At 44.3% G+C, this 22742-nt stretch overlaps 3 protein-coding genes across 4 annotated transcripts; 2 read left to right on the top strand and 1 right to left on the bottom strand.

Moving 5' to 3' along the window:
• The first annotated feature begins 457 nt into the window (after positions 1-457).
• gpr101 (G protein-coupled receptor 101) lies at positions 458-1795 on the top strand. The gene has a single exon (XM_056601202.1). It carries the CDS (start codon positions 458-460, stop codon positions 1793-1795), a length of 1338 nt encoding a protein of 445 aa, XP_056457177.1.
• A 1527-nt stretch (positions 1796-3322) lies between these two features.
• On the bottom strand, positions 3323-15238 carry LOC130390492 (transmembrane 9 superfamily member 2). 2 transcript variants are annotated; one of them, XM_056600480.1, is made up of 18 exons: positions 14883-15202; positions 14374-14441; positions 14198-14291; positions 13962-14089; positions 13744-13873; positions 12766-12893; positions 12316-12430; positions 12116-12195; positions 11843-11948; positions 11514-11561; positions 11028-11160; positions 9674-9793; positions 9535-9592; positions 8409-8568; positions 8126-8277; positions 7899-8010; positions 6973-7144; positions 3323-4716 (listed from the first exon to the last, which is right to left on the bottom strand). In XM_056600480.1, exons 1-18 carry the CDS (start codon positions 15015-15017, stop codon positions 4649-4651), a joined length of 2007 nt encoding a protein of 668 aa, XP_056456455.1. In that variant the 5' UTR covers positions 15018-15202; the 3' UTR covers positions 3323-4648. The 2 variants fall into 2 exon arrangements, with proteins under 2 accessions (XP_056456455.1, XP_056456456.1); XM_056600481.1 differs by lacking the exon at positions 11514-11561 and having other exon boundaries at positions 3327-4716; positions 14883-15238.
• Positions 15239-16609: 1371 nt separating this feature from the next.
• rbmx (RNA binding motif protein X-linked) lies at positions 16610-22742 on the top strand. Its single transcript, XM_056599847.1, has 9 exons — positions 16610-16772; positions 17023-17160; positions 17445-17551; positions 17631-17799; positions 17910-18035; positions 19556-19670; positions 19791-19919; positions 20283-20374; positions 21199-22742. Exons 2-9 carry the CDS (start codon positions 17052-17054, stop codon positions 21507-21509), a joined length of 1158 nt encoding a protein of 385 aa, XP_056455822.1. The 5' UTR covers positions 16610-16772; positions 17023-17051; the 3' UTR covers positions 21510-22742.

The raw sequence follows: 22742 nt of genomic DNA, 5'->3' as shown, positions 1-22742 counted from the left end.
GATAAACAGTGTCATTCTGTGCGACCAAACGTCGTTTGTTGAATCGGTATTTCATATTCAGCCCGATCCATATTCATTAGCCGCTTCTTTGATTCTCCAGAAAGGACGCTGTCGTGCATTGACGTATCCAAAATTAGAACTGGACCGATCAATGATTATGAATTCAACGTGAATACACAACATTCACGTGTGCACATACGAGTGTCATCACACGGTGAATAAGAGTATCCTATGCCATTTATGCCATCGCTGAATGCATTACATGGTAGAGTGCTTCCCAATGTAGGATGTTGTTAATTATCTGCTTGAGATGACCTATGGTGCTTATGAGTTGAACATATTTAAATGATCGAAAACCGTCCCATCTGACCCGTGTTTCTGTACCCCCCCCCCCGCCCCGGACACCTGCACAGGAGGTGCCTCGCATGCACCCAACAGGCCCCCTGTCGTACCAACCATGACCAGCCCCCAGCCCCCCGGCGTGAGCAGCTACAACGCCACCCCCGGGCCCTGGGACCCGGCCCTGCCCGTGGCCGCCGGTGTCGGGGGGGGCCCCGTCTGGCTGTCGGTGGTGAACAGCGCGGTGAAGATGGTGCTGATCTCGGTGATCGTGTGTCTATCCCTGTTCGGCAACGTGGTGGTGCTGCTGGTCTTCCAGAGGAAGCCCCAGCTGCTGCACGTGGCCAACCGCTTCGTCCTCAACCTGCTGCTGGCCGACCTGCTCCAGACCGTGCTGGTGATGCCCTTCGCCATCGCCGCCACCCTGCCGGGCATGTGGCCCCTGGACGCCCGCCTCTGCCAGGGCCTGGTGGTGCTCATGCACCTGTTTGCCTTCGCCGGCGTCAACACCATCATCGTGGTGTCGGTGGACCGCTACCTGGCCATCATCCACCCGCTGTCCTACCCCACCCGCATGACCCCGCACCTGGGCACCAACCTGATCGCGGCCACCTGGGTGGTGAGCCTCATCCAGAGCACGCCGCCGCTCTACGGCTGGGGCGCCATCGACTTCGACCGCCGCCACAACGTGTGCTCCGTCATCTGGTCGTCCAGCCTGTCCTACTCGCTGGCCGTGTGCGTCTTCTCCTTCTGGCTGCCCGTGCTCATCATGCTCGGCTGCTACTGGATGGTGTTCCGGGCGGCGCGCCGGCAGAACGCCCTGGTGCACCCCGTCCAGAGGCACTCCCCGAACCCCCAGCCGCAGGAGGCCCCCCCGCCGCCGGTCCAGGGGCCCGGGTCGGACGCGGCGCCGGTCGCCGCCCCGCCGCCGCCCCCTGGGTACCAGGTGCGGGTGCGGCACAGACGCTTCCACTACCACTGCAAGGCGGCGCGGGTGGTGTTTGTGATCATGGCGTCGTACATCGTGAGCATGGGCCCCTACAGCGTGCTCAACACCGTGTCCTCGCGCTCGGGGGCCGCCGTGCCCCCCTGGCTGTCCTCGCTGGCGCTGGTGCTGTTCTTCGTGCAGTGCTGCCTCCACCCGTACATCTACGGCTACATGCACCGCAGCGTGAGGAAGGAGTTCCTGGCCCTGCTGTGCGGGCCCCTGTGCAGGCAGGGGGCCCCCAACCAGATCTCCGCCATGGAGAGCTGCCGGACGGCCGCCGACGGGCGCTCCGGCCCCCAGGGGGGCCTGGTCCCCGGCCTGGCCAAGCGCGTCTTCCCCCTGCACACGTGGGAGGAGGTGACCACGTCCTCCTCCCCCACCTTGGACAGGAGGTCGAGGGACAGCCGCAAGGAGACCACCTCCGTCAGCCTGAGCCCGGAGAGGGAGGTCCCTGTGGGGAACGCCTGAAGCTACGACCTGCAGCTAGGACTCTCGCTCCCAACCATCAGGATATACGTGTCATGTTGTGTTTCGTTTTGTTTGTACATTTTTAGTTGCCTCTGTTATTGAGGCGGTTGTGAGAAGAAGAAAAAAAACAGAACATGAAAGAGCGCGTCTCAATGGGTCTACTGTTCAATTTGTCGTAGTTGATGTGTTATGTATATCATTTTTGTGGGCCAATGTGTGTCCTCATGACAGTTCTCTATTTAAATCAATGTCTTGTATATTTTCATATAGATGCAGTCGTACTCGGTTATCGATTGAACCAGCCAGGCATAGGTCTGTTACCTTTATATGTTGCAGTGTTGTTGAAATCCAGGCTCAAGTTTACGTTGTGAAAAGATTTTGCTGTAAATATGGGCCTTTCTGCTAAAGTAGAGATTTTCGGGGATTATCGTCTGCTATGATTTGATAATCATTGACTCGCCTGCCGAGGTTCAGAGATGACATCTGCCTTGTCCCCTCTGGATCTCAGCTATCTTCACCTCAGATATCATCTCTCTTTGCGTCAGTGAAAGCAAGTAAACTTGTAAAGTATATAAACTCAGGGTATTAATGTTCAAATGTTGAGTGGCCATGTTTTTAAGCATATTCTGAAATGTGTCAGTCACACTGCCGTGTTTGTTACATCCATTCTTATTTTTTGTTTTTTTTTACCCAAACAAATTTCAAGGTGGAAAACATCTATCTGAGCAAACAAGAAATTATAGAAATTTGCCTTAGTCATTCTCAAAAGGAGAGGTAAGATGTGCCTCATCTGTGACAACGCCATGGTCAACCCTAAGAACAATGGCCGCCTTCAAAAGAATACACTGACAATGACCACAAGTGCATTGAAAATTACGCCAAAAGAAACAAAAAAATGAAACCACACAAGTCCAACTAGTCATTTGTGAAATCGGCATGCAGTTGGATGTTTTTCTTAAAACAAATAGATTTCCATGCCATAATGGATCCCTTTGAAGACATATGGCAAAATATACCTCATACCTGTTTTCTATTTTGCATCAAACCAGAGTTTTTATAGTGTTGTGTACCCTCACATATATAACGGACTGATTGCTGATGTACAGTACATACCATTACCTCAAGGCCCATTTGAGAAAAAGGCAATCTATTGAACTGAAGTGGTAGAAGGCGTGGTCGCCTTATCTTTTGATTAGAGCTAAGTGCTGTACCCTGATTGAAAGTCTGTTAAGGTAGATGGATTGAAACAATAAAAAAACGGCACTTTGGGGCACAAAGTGCAAAGGAAGATGGCATTTCTGCAAGATGCAGAATGAGCCATAGACATGCTACAGATATATATATATATATAACATTTTAATTTATCATTTTTTGGTCCACTAAAAAAGCTTTTAAAAAGGCTTCCTAAAGCACTGAATATTTTAAGATAAGCTTGTATGAAATTAGCATAGAAGAAAAAAGTTACATTGACAAATGTCTACAACGAAGGCATGTGGTTTTCTTTGGAGATAAGAAAAGGAAAATTTGATATTAGGACCAAACTGTTTAAATTATTTAATGAATCATACAGGCCTTACATCACCATAAACGCAAGGATAGATGTATTGCTTATGTACTGTACATAAAGAATTTTGGAAGTGCTTTTATAGTATATCTGGGTTAGTTCAATGATTGTATTTTCTTTCAATCGTCTGTATAGATTCATTAAATTAATCAGATGTGTAAAATGTAAGATACATCTTTCTTTCATATCCACTTGACTGATCCCCAGCCATGTATAACTCATTTGGTGATATAGTGTTGTCTTACCTTTATAACCTCCAGATCACCAGCTCAAACCGTGTCAAAGAAATAAACCGAAGCATACTTTTCCAAATAAGTATTTATCATTTGTAAAAATGTTACCAGCAGGGGATACCAAACCCACACAATCCACACTGCTATTAACAACGGAAGAAGAATCTGCATTTCAGGTATTTGTAACTCAAAGTGTTCGCGAACATCGCTGTGCCGTGTACTTCATTATTCTTCAATCTCTATTGCGATGAACCCCTTGACAAACGTTCCATGGTCCCCAAGAGGTCACACTAACCTCCTACAATAAAAACATGTCATTTTAAATAAAAAGGCAGGAATGGAAAAACAATGTAGAGCGATCATGGTTATAGAGACCTCATTTATGAAATTACCACAATAATAAGCTGTTTATAGTCAATTCTGTATGTGCCCTTCACCTTCCACAAAAACAGAAAAAATGACTTTGTATCACTATACTATACTATATACATGCATTTGAAAAGGCATGTATATACTACACACACACACACACACACACACACACACACACACACACACACACACACACACACACACACACACACACACACACACACACACACACACACACACACACACACACACATTCATAAAAACATAGATATAACAACGCATATTATGTCAATACAGCAGTAGAGATCAAAAGACTAATGATAATATAAAAAGTAGACCAAGAAAATGGGACGGAACACAGTTGTGAACTTTGATTTCTTGAGGCCTATTAGTTTACTCTTAAATCCAAAATTATTAATATTAACAACAACAGCCAGATCTTTGGAAGTCACCTTTATGTTGAAGGAGCCAAAACCGCTCAAGATCAAAAAAAAAAAATATGAAACCCAAAAAATAGGAGCACATTCAACAACAAAAAAAAAAGAAGGATTTCTTGTTTTGCCCTTGCCGTTGTTACAGAGATAAGCAATTTTCTTTTGAGTCTTTTCACATAAATTCCTCTTGAGAAGCCGATGCTGAAGGGGCCTTGGGCTGCGATGAAACCTGTCCGACTCACCCCGCCCTTCAGTCCACCTTGACCACACTGTAGATCTTATTCACAAACCAGAAACTGGAGAAGAAGCCGATGGTGCCTGGGGCGAGGAAGGAGAAGGAGGAAAGTGATGAGGGTTGAAGTAGACTGTCTTGGAATGAAAGAAGGCCACACTAAACCTAAAACTAAAGTAAGAAAAAAGGACTATAAAGACAAAACCTGTCCCAGCCGACGACGCCGACCCAACTCAGAAAAACACAACGCAAAACCTCCTGCCTTCTCTTCTTCTTTGGTGCATTGCAGCATTGAGCTCCACAGAGGCGTTTGTGTAGGGACCAGAATTAATTGAAACAAAACCCCTGTACCTAAAGTGAAAGAATCAAGTGTGGACGTCGAGGTACCGTCGAAGCTGCCACTAATAAGCCGAGTGTCAAACCTCAAACCTCAGAACAAGCCGTGCTAACGTGGAAACGGCAGCAGGCGGTCTCTGTACATCCGATAGCCTGACGGATCTCCCATTAACGGCTGCCAACACGCCAGGATACAGCGAAGGGAGGCCTGAACCCTTGCCGTACCATTATGTCACGGTGGAAGACATGGAACGTATGACTTCCCTCAAGCCTCGCTCTCCAGGAGACAGGTAACATTTTAATTAGCCCATCTTTCCCGGTGGCTGTTCAACAGGTTTCATGTGTTCTTAGCGCAGACTTAGTGTCTTACTGTCTGATCAAAGCAGGGTTGAGGGGAGACGGCGAGAAAGATCATCAGGAGAGTTCTTATTCATAATAATAAGAACAAGCCGGATTTGGATTATTATCACAATCCGAGCTGGCAGTATAGGATTTAATACATGGCATCTCTTCGCTAAAGCTTGATGCTCGTTGGTTAGAATAACGTCAGCCCCCTGCTGTGATGATGGACCAATAGGCCGTCGTATCTAGCCCCCAGACAGCCACAGACCTGAACATTTCTCCTCCCGACGTCCAATGACATCGCAGCTTGTATAATTTTGTGGCCTAACTCCACTCACCTTCTGTCGCAATTGTAACATGATGCAGTCATGTGTGTGTGCGTGTACACGTGTGTGTGTGTGTATATTTATGTGTGTGTGTCCTCCTCCTTCCCTTATTCAATCCTACGGTCTATCTGTGTGGTAGGGTCAGCAGAGAGGGAAGGATGTTGCCACTAAACAAGAGGCAGCAGCAGTTATTTGCTGGGATAAGGTTTACCGAGGCCTCCCATTACAGTCCTTTACAGCAACATTCAACCTCAACACGCCATGCCTCAGCTCACGTGGTCACATGGAGGGCGATGTAGTAACAGGGCATGGGCGACGGATACATATATCAATGAATTAATATGTCCATATATTTTACTCTTGAACAAATAATAGTTTGAAATGGTTGAATCAAGTGTGTGCCCTTGTGCATGCGTGTGTGTCATCACTCGTAGTAACCAGGAAGTGTTATTGACGTTATTCTTTCACATCTAGTTAATCGAGATAAGCTCACAAAATTAAAAGGCTTGTACGGTTGGACTCCTTGGAGTCTCCTTCATGTGGCATATCGTTTGTGTAGATATCATGACGTGAAAAAGATCGTTTACGTTAGCATTGAGCTTCTACCGTAAGTACATTGGATTTGTAAGAAGCAGCTAGCCACTGGCCATATAAATTGGGGTCCCCACACACAAACGCCTGATTTATAATAATCATATTTCCAATTGATTAATCATTTTAATCGATTGGACGTCGGCAACGTCCGAAATGGTTAGCTTTTTGGTCGCCAAACTTGTGGCTGTCATAACAGCCGTGATCCGCTCAAGCCGTGGGCGGAGAATCGGACTTGTCTTGGCCACGTGATCGTGCTCAGCAACAGCCAGGCCCAATTATAAGTTTGAGGCTAAAATCGTGTTGCAATTCTTCCAGAATCAAAGTCTTTCAGATTCTTTGTTAGGATAACATGCCTTTTGGCTGACGCCTCTACAAGCCCTATAGAAATAGAGGGGTAAAAAATAAAAGGTTGGGATTTCTCTGGGTGGGGCTAAATGCTAGGGGCCTTGATAATGCAATTTGAAACTGGATTCTTTTACTGCGCAAGATGTGACCAAAGTCCAAATCCTTTTGGTCTTTATTTCTGGTTCTCCCTTTCTCAGCAGAGAACCAAGCAAACAGTAGAGCAGTGCTTCCCGTAAGCGCTCCTTGATACAACAGGATAGAGATCCTGCCCTATTGAAACGACCCGCACCCACACACACACACACACCGCCATTGTCACACATCCAGAACAAAGGCAGCCATTATCAAGCCTCCACCCTGAAATCCCTCACCAAAAAATTAATAAATAAATTGTTTTACCTGTGAACAGGAAGAAGATGAGCACCATGATGGTGGTGTAGCCGAAGTAGAGGATGGTGCTGGCCGCGCCTACTATCTGTAGCTTGGAGAAGAAGTAATGGATGGCGTAGATGAACAGGTAGACGGCCGTGAAGCCACTGGTCAGGAACGAACGCCACCACCAGTGGTAGTCCTGGAAATGAGACAAACATTTAAGATTTTAATTAGGAATAAAAATGTACCAAAACATTAGGCTTGCATAAATATGTTTCTTCTTCGTTTTGGTGGATGTAAAGGACGATAGACGTGCATTTGAAATAAAACAAGAGGGCCCGGCACTGCTTCTTAATCACCTCGTGAATATGACCTGGTTATGTGAATGCTTGTGATTGTATCGATGATGCGTGATTGTGAAGTCACTAAATTAGCAGTCATCTACATGTTTTGTGTGCACCGTTCCACTTCCAATTCATTAATCCATCCGTTTCACCGGCCAGCACCCTTTTTCAACACACTTTTTAGGGATCCTACGAAATCTACAGGAGCCCTATTTTATTTGTGTTATTCGTGTTACGTCCCAAAAACTGTATGCTCAAAAGCTGTACAAATTGCTATATTGAGTGTGCGATAATGCCTTGTTTAACCTGTATACATTGATTGTTCAATGCACAAAATATATGCAGCCGCACCCAGCCACATTCTCATGAGTCTGGTGAGCCAGGGGCTTTGAACCAGCCATTTGAGGCTGCTTGAACCAGCCATCAACCACAGACTCCAAAGTTAACCTCCGGTAAACCTTCTCTTATGGCCTACCGATACAACTTCACCATTAGCTACCAGGCTCACCATTTCCTCCACGTAAGGAAGACTGCTTCTTCTCAAAATATGGTCTCATCTGCCCTTGGCACTGTACATAACCCTGGGAAACTCCCCGATAATCTCCTCACCTCAGCACAGAGGTGGAAGTAGCAGAGCAGCACTGTCGCCTCAGAGCAGGTGATTAGCAGGATGATGAACACGAGGAACAGGAAGCCAAACATGTAGTACATCTGGTGGGACCTGAAAGACCACACACACACAAAACACACTGAGGCAAATGCATAGCATCATTGAGTATGTGTTACGGCTTTGGGAAGTTAAAGCCACCGGAAGTGACTTCCGGACACATCCGTACCAAATGCTGTTGAGGATGAAGAAGAGCTGGATGAAGATGCAGCCGAAGGGCAGGATGCCGCCCATGACGATGCCCGGGATGGGCTTGGTGAAGAAAGACTGCTCTGGGATCTGCCGGGGAATCTGATTGGTTCGAACGGGCTGCTCGATGGCCTAGATGATTGGACGGCAAGAATCGTCCGGGAAGGTTAATCCGAAAGCATCACAAAATAAATACATAATAGTTGTAATATTTATAATTATAATAATATAATAATTCGCTTTGAAATGACCGCTAAACTCACAGGTTTCTTGAAGCCAAAGTAGGCACCCAGAAAGGTGAGGGGCACGGAGATCCCGAACCACAGAGCCAAAATGGCGACGAGGGTGCCGAAGGGGATGGCCGCGGAGGAGCCCTCCACCCACAGGATCAGGTTCATCAGGAAGAAGTCTGCGAAGATGATCCTGGGACACGTGGGAGAGACGAGAGCAGAGGGGTGGAGTAGGAGAGGGAAGAGTCATTCAAGTAAACAAAGAAGCCGACTACTTTATTTGGTCAAATATTAACTTTTCACTGGAGTGGTGAGCACCACCACCTCAGCTAACAATGACGACGTCATTGGAGGACAGGTAACAAGGAAATGACAGTGTAAAAAGACGGATATGAAGATTAGACAATCTCGAGGAGCTATAAACCAGTCAGTCTCTTGTAGTGATTGACCGATATATCGGCCGGCCAATATAATCCGCCGATATTTGCGTTTTTTTACATGTATCGGCCGATTTTTCTTTCGTCATGATTTACACAGACGTTTTTTTTTAATTGAGACATTGTAACATTTGTTATCATCATTGTGTCATTTTTATGATGTAAATTGAGGGAGGCTTAGCCTGGCAATCCAGACCCACATCTAGAAAGCTGTAGGGTCTGGCAACGAGTAATGAAAAAATGGCCCAACTCGAGGGGCGGCACCATACATGCATTTGAAAATATCAGAAGAATATAAGGGGTGACGTATCCAGACCAGGGGAGCTAACCAATAAATAAGACTCTTGCTGTATCCGGTCGGTAAAAAAGCAACGCTTTTGGCCTGCCTATATTGATACATCGATGTGATTGATTAATGTTCTGAGCCAGGGGAGGCCCAGAACACCAAAAAAAAAAAATCGGCATAGGTATCGGCCCCAAAGAAATTCCAGATCGTCGATCCCTAGTCTCTTGAGTCTGCCCGTTCAGATTACAGATCCCAGCCTCCAGCACCATGATGGCTCGAAACAAATACGACGCGGAGAAAAGGGAAACAAACCGTTGGAACTGGATATGAGCGGCTCCTCGATCGACAGACAACATTCTAAAAAGGTCTAATTTGAGACACTAATATCCAACCAATATGCGTGTGCGATGAAACAAGAGAAGGACACTCGACCTACCCCGGGCAGAGCAGGGCCGTCAAGAGGACGTTGGTCTTCCACTTCTCCCCCCCGAACGCTGAGGGAGCAAACAGCAACCATCGGTGAAAAAGAGAAACGTGCCAGTACAATAACGAGGTGGACGGGGGGGGGTCCGTACTTTTGTAGAGGCGTGCGGATACGTAGCCGGCCGGTGTGCCGAGGAGGACCCAGAGAACCACGGCGCACGTCATCAGAGCTCCGCGGTTGGCCGGGCTGAGGAAGCCCAGGCAGGCCAGGACTAGAGACGAGGCAGACAGACACACACCCGTCACTGAGGTCCAGCATGGAGCCACACGGTTAATGAGCCACCGTGTCAGCAATGCAATTGAAGACAGATTAAGACTCTTTGAACGTCACGTTCACAATACATCAGGGGGAAGAGAGATAGTCGAGGTATATATATTGAATATCGCTGCCAACCCAGCTAAAAAACTAAAAACATAAAAAGTTTTCACCAACTACAGTACATAATTTAAAATAGATAAATATAGAGAAACTAAAAGGTATTTTGCATATACTATTCAAATATATGGGGTAAATATTGTGTTAACATAATGTTAATCAACTTCAAGGGGCAATAAGAGTTTATGCCATAAAAATGTTCAATGTTCAACTTGTGTGCGTCGCCATGACAACAGTGGCTAGAACGGGAGGCAACCAGGAAGCGCGACTTTATTTACGACCACTTTCTGTGTTGAAAATTAAACCCATTTGCGTGAAGGATCGTTGACGGATGGGTAGAAGCCGTTTAGGTAACTATTGCTCAGCATTTGCCCTATTGGACGCATGTTTCTCAAAGAAAAAACAGCAGCCCAGACAGGATGAGCAATTGAATGAATTAAAACAGAAGTAGCAATAAAGTAGAGACAGTAAAACTCTGGTCAGGTGCCGGCCTTTACCTACTGCAACAACTGAGGAAAGGTCATTGGATTGGTAAATGAAGGGCTTGTATGGATCATAGCGTTTAGTGCGCATTGCCTTTAGAGCAATAGAGAACTAAAGTGAAAACGTCACGTTGTCCTGGCCACCAGATTTTCAGTTCTAAACAACCGAACGAGAGATGCCGTTTTCCATTGCTTCCATGTGTTGTTTCTTTCTAAATGAATATAAATCAATTTCAAGAGGTGAAAATCACTACAAATCTAAACATGGCTGGGCGTTCATGTATTCCACTGGGCTATTAAAAGGTAAAGTTTGCGCTAGCATGAAAGATAAAGTTTATAATGTAACGGTAAATTGGCTCAATCTCAATATTACTTACATCATTGGTAAAGCAAACTCGCAAATCAATTCGCAAAAAAAATCGTTCCTTTTCTATAAAACGTTCGTGTGGCATACGATTTCCCCTTGTTCATTTGGTTTGTGTCGAACCGAAAATCGGTTGCTACGGAAACACGCCATCGCACTTTAGTACTCTATTGCTCTACAACCAACCATCAAACAAACGATAAAAGCAGAAAGAGGATGCTCACAGAGTGTGATGAAGGTCATGATGAAGATCTGGGTGCCCTGTCCGAGGAAGACTGACAGCAGCATGCCCTTCCTGGGGGGCCGGAAGACGTCGCCGTGCACCTGCTTCCAGCCAGACTCCTCCTGAGCGTCCTCCTAGGAGGGGGGGGGGGGGGGGGGGGGGGACAACAACAGAGAGACGATAAAGTGAAGCACTGCAGGGTTCTCTGACGTTTTATGGAGCGGAACAGCCAGTACCCCGTTAGTATCGGAGTGAACAGGCCACTATTGGCAATCAGGGGAGAAATAATTAGGTAAGTAGATCATTATAAATGGAGGTGTTTGAAGGAGAGGTTTACCCAACATTTAGCCCATTAGCTCCTGTGCCAAAAGCAGCAGAGGGGGAACATAGTTTATAGAAAAAATAACTATATCCCTCCCGCTTTTCCCTACCAGAAGACCCAATTTCACCACCTTACATACACATGGATCAGAGTAAATAGTCTTACGTAGTTTATTTGGACTTTTCCTGATGGTGTCGGAACCTTAATCAAGTCCTGTGGAACGTCATACAATTTTTAAATAGCTATGTATTCTCATACTGGTCATACTTAAGTCAAATTAATGCTTCAAATTTTTTGGGGGATATTATTTTATAGATTAGATAAATTAGATATAGATTAGATATAGATTATTTTTCTATCGGCACAAGCAAACATGTGTCTGTATATTGTTTGCAACCTCCATTTCAATTGCTCCTAGCTATTCCTGTTAGCCACATAGCATTATTAGAGGCAGGGATAAGAGGAAGAAACCCTGAAATGGCATCTATCTTTACCTGGTCCACCTGGTTGTATCTCGCTATGTCCTTATGCAGGGTTCTCAGCATGATCATGGCAACCATGCCAGACAGGAAGAGGACAATGACTAGCGAGTTCATGATACTGGAAAACACATCGGTCACACCACAGCATCAGCAAACAGGTACAAAAACAAACAAATCAAAGAAAACACACAGGCACACATATTCTAAATGCAGACGTACAGTAAGTAGAAACTGTTCAACCTATGAATCCACGCACAAAATCCCAAATGTAGTATGTCACCATACCTGAACCACTGGATGTTGGTGTGGGGCATGGATACCAGGATGTAATCCCATCGGGAGGCCCATTTGATGGCGATGTTCTCCTGTGAAACACACAATCTATACGTCACTACAGGCTATTGATCCAGGTTAGGCACCAGTGGCACCGACAGACAGACGCACAGAATCACACACACACACACACAAATGTTGTGAAATCCTACCTCAAAGCTAACCGAGTAGGTGTATGTTATCTTCACGTCGGAGTCAAATGTTGCGAAAACATCCATAGGCACTGTCCCGCCACACGCCGGTTTATTCTCGTCCTCGTGTTTGATACTGTCCCGCGACGAACACACAACAAAAAACATTACAGCAATACAACCAGGCGCCAAAGTCAATGAATAAACATGTTGAGGTAACTTTTAGACAATAATAATAGATTCTGCATTGGTTGCGTCCATCAGCGTAGGGGGATTGCATGGTAAAAAACAAAAGAAATGCTAATCGTGCGATTAGTTGATTGTGTATCTGAAAGCCATCCATGGTTCCATAATTTCAGTAGGATGGATCGCGAATGCGGCCGAGATTCACATCACATTTTCCACATCATTCCAGTGACCAGTGCTTTATAATGAAAATTGTGGCCTGTTGACCAGGCCACAAATACATACCTCCTGGGCTCCATAGTAGCAGCCACCAGCCTTGCACCTTTCCATCCTTCGTCCCCTCCACGGTGGTAAGTGATCTTGATGTCCACATGGTTGAACATATAGAAGCTGTTTTTTTTATTGAAGTCGGCCTGGAGAAAGAATAAGGTACTTTTAAACTGAAAATGGTCACTCGTAGATCCACATCGCTTTACCTTTAGAGAAATTGCTTCAATACCACAATATAGAGCAAAAAGACACAATAATTCAATTTAGGTATTTTTATGTCAACTGTAACTCAAAGCACAATTATTGACAACAAGCTGTGGTCCAAACCGATTCATATATCAAGGGGAAGCTCTACCCTCGCCACGGCGACCAATCTTCCAACCGCTCTAAACGCTATATCCCACCACAACCTCCTGTATTATTCGGACGCCTCAAGATAGACTTAAAAGATACTTTAAAAAAACACCTGACTTCAAGATGCATGCATCTTTATATTTATATATCTTAGTTTAGTCGTCTTATCTCAATTTACCTTACAAGAAATTTGGGACCACTGCCAGTGCCAACTACAACTAATCGCTACTTCAATCATCATTGCCTACAATGAAACCTTTGAATAGCGATAACATTACCTCATGAACACACATTTTGATACTCTGTATTCATTACTATACTACTATGTACTCTTATCAAGTGCAAATTATAATGAACATGGTTATATCGTCAATCTCAATTATGGGACAGATGCAGAGCTTCAATTGTTAATCGTGTTAGTGTATAAGTCTACACTATAAATTGACTTTTGAACAATGAGTATGGGTTTACAGTAGGCCTAAAAGTTTAAGAGAACACAAAAGTTCATTTTTGCTGATCAAGTAGAAAGACAATGTCTTCCCCTGTGCACCACTCAAGGTTACACCAGAGCCCATAGAAGAAAGTGAGCCAGTATGTGGCTCATCGGTTACAACTCCATGTTCCTCAGATCCGACTCACGTTGATAACGCAGGCGTCCTTGCCATTGCCCTCAGGGGTGACGTAGCAGCCAATTGGAAAGCCCGGATTGCAGTACTTCTGACCCTGCTCTACATCATAGCACCAAGTGACAGGCATATTGTCAACGATCCTGGAGGAAAAATGAACATCAGCCAAACCTGCTTTGCATGGGATTATTGTTGTTAAAATGTTGTACCACAGTGAACAGGTTGGTTTACCAGTGATGCTGGTAGTTCAGCTGCATTCCACGCTTGAGGAAATCCAGTTTTTCTCCATCCTCCTTGTTACCCTTTTTATACACTTTTGTGCATACCTTCTTGCATTCCACTTTTTCATCAAAATTGAACTGTCAATAGAGAAAAGATTGTGACCTTAAATTAACGGCTTTCCATGTTAAGATCTCCTCCCATTTTCCATGGGGACATATTACATATTTACTAGTCATGATTCTCACTTTGTATGGGGAACTCTCAATTCTTTCACCAAACAACACCTGCCCCAGGTTCTCCGATGGTCGGCTCTCCTTGTCATCTTGGCAGAAGTCAAACCTTTTGAGAAATGTGCAACAATTACAAATAAACACCTTGAACACATTCAGTGAAACCACACTAGCCATTGAGAAACACGTACACGTCATATTCGTAAGGTAGGACCGATTCCACTGAATCCAACCGATTCACGAACAGCTGAATCTCAGTCTGTAATGAAACAAGAGTTGTATCGGTCAGTTGAGAATGTCACGAGTAGTTTGAAGCCACCTGTGCCCGCCCAGCAGCTCATTGACAAGCGTCATACATTTTCGTCTGTCTATGCTACCCCTGCAACACACGCACTACAAAATAGTAGCCTACTATGTTTACTTACAACTGATAGATGCTACGTGTATCCATGTAAAAGAAAGACGCCCTACGATGTACATGCACCTTAGTCGGATAGCATTCTGCTAGTAATGACGGTAACGTTACTACTTGCCTTAACTATGCCAATGTGGCAGCGGTAGTGATTGCAACCAGCAAATATTAGCAAATTAATTGTTGTTTGTTTTGATGAATCAAGAAACTCAGGCCCAAAGAGAAAAAATAACAGATGTGTATCTATGTAAATCAAATGCATGATCAAATAATGTTCTTTCACTTTACCTGGCATTCACCCTCTTCTTTAACCTCCTTACAGAAACTTACTGGAGCTAAACCCGGAAGATAAAAAGCTGAACACGAATATAACACAGACAACGCGCATAAGGGTAACAACCCAAAGTTCGTTCGAGTCTTCATTTTAACTCGGTTTCGCTTGTTGTCCTGGTCTCCCGGTGTAGAATGCGATTATTACAAGACAACAGGATAATGGACCGTCGACTAGCTATTAAGGGTTAGCTCACTAGTTAGCCTGCGCTGCTGCTGCCGCTGCTGCTGCTCGGGTTAATGATAAGGTGGGCCGAGCTGCCTGTCACGGTGGCTGAATGAACACTGCTGTCCCGCCTACCGCTGTCATTCCAGGACTACCTCCAGGGGGATGAGGAGAGAACAAACTGGAAATTCAGGAAACACGATCGTCCCACGACCTCACCTTACCGTCCAACCGTCCGAACCATGCTACGTAGTAACTTAAAACGGCCGACACAAAGGGACATTTATTTGTTTAGATAGCCAAATCAAAACCGAAGTTGAAGTTAGCTCCCTATTTGCAGCCGGGACAGGATTCGACCAGGAAAAGAGTCAATTTGTTTTAATGACAAACACATTACCACTGGTATTGCGGTATGTTTATTAATCAAAAACAATATATTTGTAGTGTGATATTTCCCACTCACCAAAGAATGGCTGCAGCCTACTGCCATTGTTTTTTGCTTAACAGGACCTCAACCATGTTACTTTCCTATGAGACAGCATTTCAGCTGTCAAATAATAAAATAAAAAATAAAAAAATAAAACGCAAATAGACTAATTGCATTTAATCACTAAGAAGAATGAGGGCTGACGCCCAGATCTATACTAGAAAGTTCACAGCATGATTTAGACTTTTTAGAGCCCGTTTTCTCTCAGGACCCCCCATGTCTATCTTCACACATTTGAACACCTCACGTGGGGCCCTCAAGTATAGGATTCAGTCTGGCCCGAATGCTTTTTCCCACTGAGAACCAATCAAAAAGATGGCTTTGGTTTTTCTGTCTTTTCAGCAGTCCTGATTTGATTGAAATTAAAACAGTGTCTGGGGAGTCTTGTCTGTCTGTCTTGTCAGTCTGAGTACCGACCTGACATTTCTTCTTTATCATCTATTGATGTACAAGATATAACCCTATAGAATCATCAACCTCCTGGATTTCCCCCGATAGCGATTTATCACATAATAAACCATTCGATGATGTTAAATCTCATTTGGGTCTAAGCCCTCCTAATGGAAAAATCCTAGAAGCGCCCCTGGAACCGACCTATTACCAAATTGTGTGTGGTCTCTCTCTTGTATGCGTTGAATTAGATGGAATAAGCGTGATTAGATTAGATTAGATTTGATGCAATGAGAATGTCTAAATTATAGATATACATTTTTTTCAAATCCCACCGGGCAGCAATAAAGCTAGATTTGTAGTGTTAATTAGCCTAATATAGATGAGATAAAACGCCCTTCCATTGATTAAAACATGTTATTTGAAACGTTAGAGAGAAAGCAAAACTACAATTTTGTTAGATTCGCTTTATATTTCCATATACTTTAATGGGATGGAGATCAGACTCTTTAAAATTGTATTTGATGATATCTGTCGAAGCAGTGTAAAGTTCTCTGATCATCGTTTTGCACATCTGTCCATGTCTCCGATGGCCGAAAGAGGGCAGTATAATGATATCGCGTCCGCCTCAGCATCTGGCGCTCCAAGAAGAAGAAGTAGAAAGAGGCGGGGTGGTGGAGAGCTCTATTTCACCGCGTTTGCTCCTCGCTAAATGTTTGCTTAGCTAGCCAGTACCAGTGTATCTTGGAGATAGCCCAGAAGACAAAGCTTCGTGCCGAATAAGTGGATGCAATAATCTGAAACGGTAACCCGTCTCTCTTTTCTAGTACATACGGTCATTTTCTGGCAACTATTGTGATTCTAATAACATGGCTTGTTAGCGTTACCTTCAATTCAACCATCGCCATTTTACCAATTTGACTGGGACAGTGCTAGCAGATAAGACGACCGCTTCTCCGCTTGGGGGACGATTGATACAATTCAAATAGCTGAGTGTTGTGATGTCAAATTTCATGATTTACCATCCACAATGAAAGTATATCTCTTTTTTGCAGGCCTTGGCTCTACTCTCTAACGTTACACTATGGCAGAGGCGGACAGACCGGGAAAACTGTTCATTGGTGGTCTCAACACCGAGACCAACGAGAAGGCCTTGGAGCAGTACTTCAGCAAATATGGCAGGATTGTTGAAGGTTAGATTGAGTTTAAAGTATTTATCTCGGTTCGTGATTTTAACCAGGTCTACCGTTTATATTTTATTTGATAGTTTGTGACGTGTAATGGACACTTGTTTTATTTAAACTTGTAATAGTAACGACAATAGTGCTCAACAATTCCAGGCATTTTGTGCTTTAGACATCATTCTTTGCAGTTTTGTGTTCAGGACTTCCGTTCAATGTTTTTGCGCAACTGGCTTGAATTGAAAACGTTAGGCTTCGATGCACATATAATAAGCAAATTTTAATTCTCATTTCAGTTCTCTTGATGAAAGATCGTGAAACCAACAAATCAAGAGGTTTTGCTTTTGTTACATTCGAAAGTCCAGCCGACGCGAAGGATGCAGCACGTGAGATGAACGGCAAGGTAACAACTTTTGCCAAAACCTCACGTCGAACTGCAGTTTTAAAGAATGCAGTCATTGAATGCTTTTTTTTTTTAATAGTCCCTCGATGGCAAGCCGATTAAGGTGGAGCAGGCAACAAAGTCTCAGTTTGAAAGTGGAGGCAGGCGTGGACCGCCACCACCCATGCACAACCGCAGCCGGGGTCCACCTAGAGGACCCAGAGGCTCCCGGGGAGCCCCCAGTGGCATGAGGGGCCCTCCTTCCAGAGGTACTTTCAGCAATGAAATGTGATCACCGTTGGCATATGGCAAAAGACATTCTGGATATGTTGTACATCATGTTAATTTATGACCATCTGTGTTTCTTGTTTGTCAAAAGACTACTATGATAACCCTGGGAATGTAGACCCCTTCTTTAAAGGGATGTCATCCAGAGGCCCCCCTCCCCTCAAGAGAGGGCCCCCAGTCCGCAACGGTGGCCCCCCACCCAAGAGGTCCGCACCGTGTAAGTATGGGGGAATACAACGGTGGCTTATTTATTTTTCTTCGGATCAAACACTAAAACAAAACTAGTGCTTCTGCATGCTTGTTTCACCTGGTCTACAACTGCTTATGTTCTGACAGATTTACTAACGGTTGTATGGGTATCATCTATATTGTATGTGCATATGAATAGTGCTTTATTGCTTCAGAAAATGTCCACCTACTAGGAAACGGATGGTATATATTTGAGGGTTTCTTTTCTACATTCAAAATGTATTGGAGGCCACCAAACAGATTTCACGGACAGCTGAAGTAAAACCCTGGTCGCATGGTGCTTTCTCAATCGCATCAGGATTGAGAAACCATAGTTAAAATATACTCCACGTAAATATATTTTGCATGCAATGTGGTATTTTTGGCGGCGAATGTTAGGTGTACGTTGTGTACCTGCTAGTAGCTAACAAATTGCAAAAGAACAATTTCGGCTGGATATCACGGAATATGAAAGTTCAGACTATCGGGTTATGCTAAATCCACACGGGAATCATGTTTTTAAAAATGATGGTCTTATGAAAAGGATAGAAGGTCCTTTTATTTTTTCTTAACACCCTAACTAGGCCTGGGGGTAGACGATTATTTATTAAACGATTAATCGGGCGATTATTTCATCGATTAGTCGACTAATCTAATGACTAATTGGATGGTTATCTATTTCTGTTGCTCGATTAAAACCATAATGTATCTCAAATAAATACCAAAAAATTCTTAATAATATACTTTATTTAACAACAGTTTTGCACAGCAAAAAACCTTCTGCTTTACACAAAATAAAATAGTTTCACTGTTATACAAAATGAAAGGCCAGCCGTGCTCAAATCTGCCAGTGTGAGTGTGGCCAGTCTGGCCAGGCCAGGCCAATTTGGCCACTTGGGAGAGGTGTGCTGCTACGGTACGGGTTGCTACGGTACAGATGCTAATGAGCCGACACGCGCAGTCGCGCACACGCACTGCTACGCAACCTGAGCTGGATGACGTATAGTCCATGCGACGACCACGGACATAATAAAGGCGACGAGCCTTCTTTCATATTAAACGGTAAACATATATCCAAATAAGCAACAGACTCAGCAAAGTGCGAACTGTGTTCTCTGTGTTGTTGTCCATTGTCCACGAAAATCGGCGACGGAGAAATTTGACGTCGACGAATTTTTGACGTTGACGCGTCACTACAGCTCTAACCCTAACCCACAAGGAGGTATCACAAATGAATATTGGCTTTTATAGATGGGTAGATAAATGCAAATGTTATGTAGTGTTTAAGGGTCAATATTGACTGTAAAAAGTATAGAATTACTTAAATGTACACAGACCGATCATGCTTAGTGCTCTGTGTATGGTCACCCCTGAAAGGCCCATTATGCAACACTAAAAACTCAAATTATTTCAAATGCGGGTGCCCTCAGCCTGAGAAGAACATATTTCTATATTGACTCCATATGTTGTATTTCTGTGCTAAAGTTTTTTTTGCCCTGGGTGTTACAGCACCAATGTCGGGTGACCGGGATCCCTACGGGCCTCCACCCCCCCGCAGAGACTCCATGTCCAGGAGAGAAGACTACCCGTCGCCGAGAGATGACCACTACAATTCCAAGGACAGGTAATTGAATACAGTAACCAAACCCTACAACTGCATGGTTTAAAAGCTTGCCTGCTCAACGTGATTGCATCGTGTTTTTTTTGTTTTTCCATTAAAGTATATTGACCCCTGTCTCAACAGCTACTCCAGTAGGGACTACAACTCCAGGGATTCGAGGGACTATGCACCCCCGTCCAGAGATTATTCTTACAGAGAGTACTCCAGTTCCAGCAACAGAGATGACTACGGCTCAATGTCGAGGGGATACAAGTATGTTCAAATGACACCACCTCTCTACTGCTCCTCGGTTTGGTGCCACCACAAGAGTCGTGTGTTCTACAAAAACACTTCAAGCGATTGTGTGTCTTTGCAGACTGCAGTTAGAACTAATGTATACATTTGTTTCAAGACCATGCCCTAGCCTTTGTTTTGTATTGATATCATAGTCTCCGCAACATGTACCTCTGTAGTGCATTGTCGGGTATATGCCATTTAAGATGGCGCGATAATTCCCGGCATAGTATGATCTATTCAAAAGCGAAATCCCTTTGAGCGCATGATGCTTTGGCTGTTTGGAGTGTTTGGCAGGTAAAAAAACAAAGGTAGGTAATAAAGATGCTAACTTGTGTGCAGTGAGCGCGACGGCTATGGCGGAGGTCGGGAGCCCAGGAGCTACATGGAGCGCCCGAGTGGCGGCTCCTACCGAGACTCGTATGATGGTTACGGTAAGGCATGACCCCTTTTGTCTCATAATGGGACCTTCCTCTGACTCCAGCCCAAACAGGACTGCTTGATCGACCTGAGGAAAAAGAGAAAAACGCCATATCCTCCCCCATCTCAAATAAACAGAGGCCGCTTTGTTACTTTCGTAACGTCCAAAGGGAAAGTTGTTAAAGCCAACCTCCTTAACAACTTTTGGAGGCAGCGCAAAATTCCCTGAGCTACATAGGAACTTTTTTGAGTTGTAAGATAATCACTTGATATTTTTTCCGTTGCATTTCAAGCAACAATCGGCGAAGAAATCAGTCAGTCAAACTCATCAAGGCAAACTGTTAAACTGTCTGCAGGAGTGGGCATCTATAAAGGAATCTCAAAAGGTCCCTGGAACGTCCTGTGGACCGCTCTGTGTCTGTGCTTTCCAAATCACTCCCTCAAGGAGTAAATATCCCTCCCCAAAAAACCTGTCAAGAAAACTCTGTCAACCACATGCTTATCTTCAGTTCTGATCCATGGAGTTCTAAAAAGGAAAAACAAATGTCTACTTCACAACAATGGCATGCTGAGAGAGGCCCCATTTTCCATGTAACTTCCCTTAAGCTGGAAAGATTGTTCAATTGTGTTGCCTGATTTAAAAAGTGTAAAATTGTACCCATAGTTAGTCTTCCGAATGATGCCAACACTATGGGCAATATTAACAAACTAAAGTATAGTTACTCTTCGAAAACAGCATAATGTCTGTTGGCAAAAAAAAAAGTGGTCAATTGGAAGTGTATTTTTTTTTTTTTTAAGTTGAAAATTTGCCAATTACCTGACCCCATTGACCCTGCAGGTAACTCTCGCAGTGCCCCACCCTCACGGGGCCCCCCGCCCTCCTATGGTGGAAGCAGTCGCTATGACGACTATGGCAGCAGTTCCCGAGACGGCTATGGCAGTCGTGACAGTTACCCGAGCAGTCGCAGCGAGCCCTATCCGCCTAGCCGCGGGGAGCGCAGCATGGGAAGGCCCGAGAGGGGCCCCCCTCCCCCGGTCGAGAGAGGCTACCCTCCTCGTGACTCGTACGCCGGCTCAAGTCGCGGAGCCCCCCGGGGGGCCCGCGGGGGCCCTCGGGTGGATAGAGGAATGGCCCGCAGCAGATACTGAACACGAGGACAATCGGAATAAATGCCACAGCGTTCTTTTTCACTGTAAAGTTACATGTGTTGTCGAGCAAAATTTTGGAATGGGCCGACAAAGTTGACCCCGTTGCCATGTCTAATTCTGTGGAGTATGAGCTTGTCCACTGTCTTTCCTCCCACTTTTACCATTAGTTTTTAGTTAAGTGTAAAACGTTTTTTATAAATATACATATTATTTCTGCTGCCAGTGTAATGGTTCAGTCACATGTTTTTATTTTTTACATAGAGCTGTGAAAATCTGCTTTGCCCCTTAGTTGTTGCTTTCCTACAATAAAGTTATTGGCCAGACATTGTTTATAGCTAATTTCTCTTTTAAAACACGACCAGTAATATCAACCTGACACTACTAAGTAAGCATCCTGATGTTACCCCACAAACTGCACTAAATGGCTTGGTTAAAACTTTTCCTACCTGAATAATTAATCTGCTGACCTGAGGTAACTCTAAACCAACATGTACTCTCAACTGGTCCTCCTGTTCCATGGGGAACAAGCAAAAGTCACATCATCTGAAACTTTCCTTGGAAATGGATCCGTCATCATAGTCAAAGTATGAAGGCTTTCATCCATCTAACCAAAGACCCCAACAACCAAACTCGAGTATATGCAACTCAACTGATAAGCCAGCAGCTGGTAAGCAAAGCAAACCTCTTTGTTTCTCATCTGTAACTCAGTTTATCATTGTCCTGTATTCGTATCTACTCAGCCAATGGCCAACCCATACCTCAAAAAATCTGAAAGCTCCAACTGAGTTAGGGTTAACATCTAGCCCGTTCACCAACCAAAATTGTCAACAGAAGATATGGTCCTCGGTCGACCAATGAGAATCGGACATCCAACTTGCCAACGGTTTCCAAGATTGCTGAAGGGCACAACTCAAACCATTAAACAAAATCTGATTTAACGAGAGCATATTTTTTTTTGTCGAAGGACATGTAGTTTCTTAGCAAAAGGATTATGTGCTAAATTGTCATTCTTAGATCACTTAAAGCATTGTGTCACTTTCAAAACCTTTCCTATCATCATGCAATTTCAAAAACAAATGGACTCCTGGACCCAACCGACTCCTTGATGACAAACTGGAAGCTCGACTCCTGAAGTGCCAAACAAACTGAGCCGGACCATAGACGACGTGGTTGTTTCAAGACATTTGGAAATACCTGATTAGCTGTTGGCTATGAGCTGATATTGGTGTTCTT

The sequence above is a fragment of the Gadus chalcogrammus genome, chromosome 10 (genome assembly GCF_026213295.1).
Source record: "Gadus chalcogrammus isolate NIFS_2021 chromosome 10, NIFS_Gcha_1.0, whole genome shotgun sequence".
NCBI lineage: Eukaryota > Metazoa > Chordata > Actinopteri > Gadiformes > Gadidae > Gadus > Gadus chalcogrammus.
The sequence above is the reverse complement of the archived record's forward strand: the minus strand, read 5'-3'. Positions and strand labels throughout refer to the sequence as shown.

Bases quoted from the DNA above. Each gene is read 5' to 3' on its own strand.
- gpr101 (XM_056601202.1), top strand. From the start codon at position 458: ATGACCAGCCCCCAGCCCCCCGGCGTGAGCAGCTACAACGCCACCCCC.
- LOC130390492 (XM_056600480.1), bottom strand. From the start codon at position 15,017: ATGAAGACTCGAACGAACTTTGGGTTGTTACCCTTATGCGCGTTGTCT. The intron at 9,794-11,027 runs GTGAGCATCCTC...CCTCGTCTCTAG, and splicing joins CATGACCTTCATCACACTCT to TCCTGGCCTGCCTGGGCTTC. The intron at 4,717-6,972 runs GTAAAACAATTT...TCCTCGCCCCAG, and splicing joins CATCTTCTTCCTGTTCACAG to GCACCATCGGCTTCTTCTCC.
- rbmx (XM_056599847.1), top strand. From the start codon at position 17,052: ATGGCAGAGGCGGACAGACCGGGAAAACTGTTCATTGGTGGTCTCAAC. The intron at 17,800-17,909 runs GTACTTTCAGCA...GTTTGTCAAAAG, and splicing joins GAGGGGCCCTCCTTCCAGAG to ACTACTATGATAACCCTGGG. The intron at 19,920-20,282 runs GTATGTTCAAAT...ACTTGTGTGCAG, and splicing joins TCAATGTCGAGGGGATACAA to TGAGCGCGACGGCTATGGCG.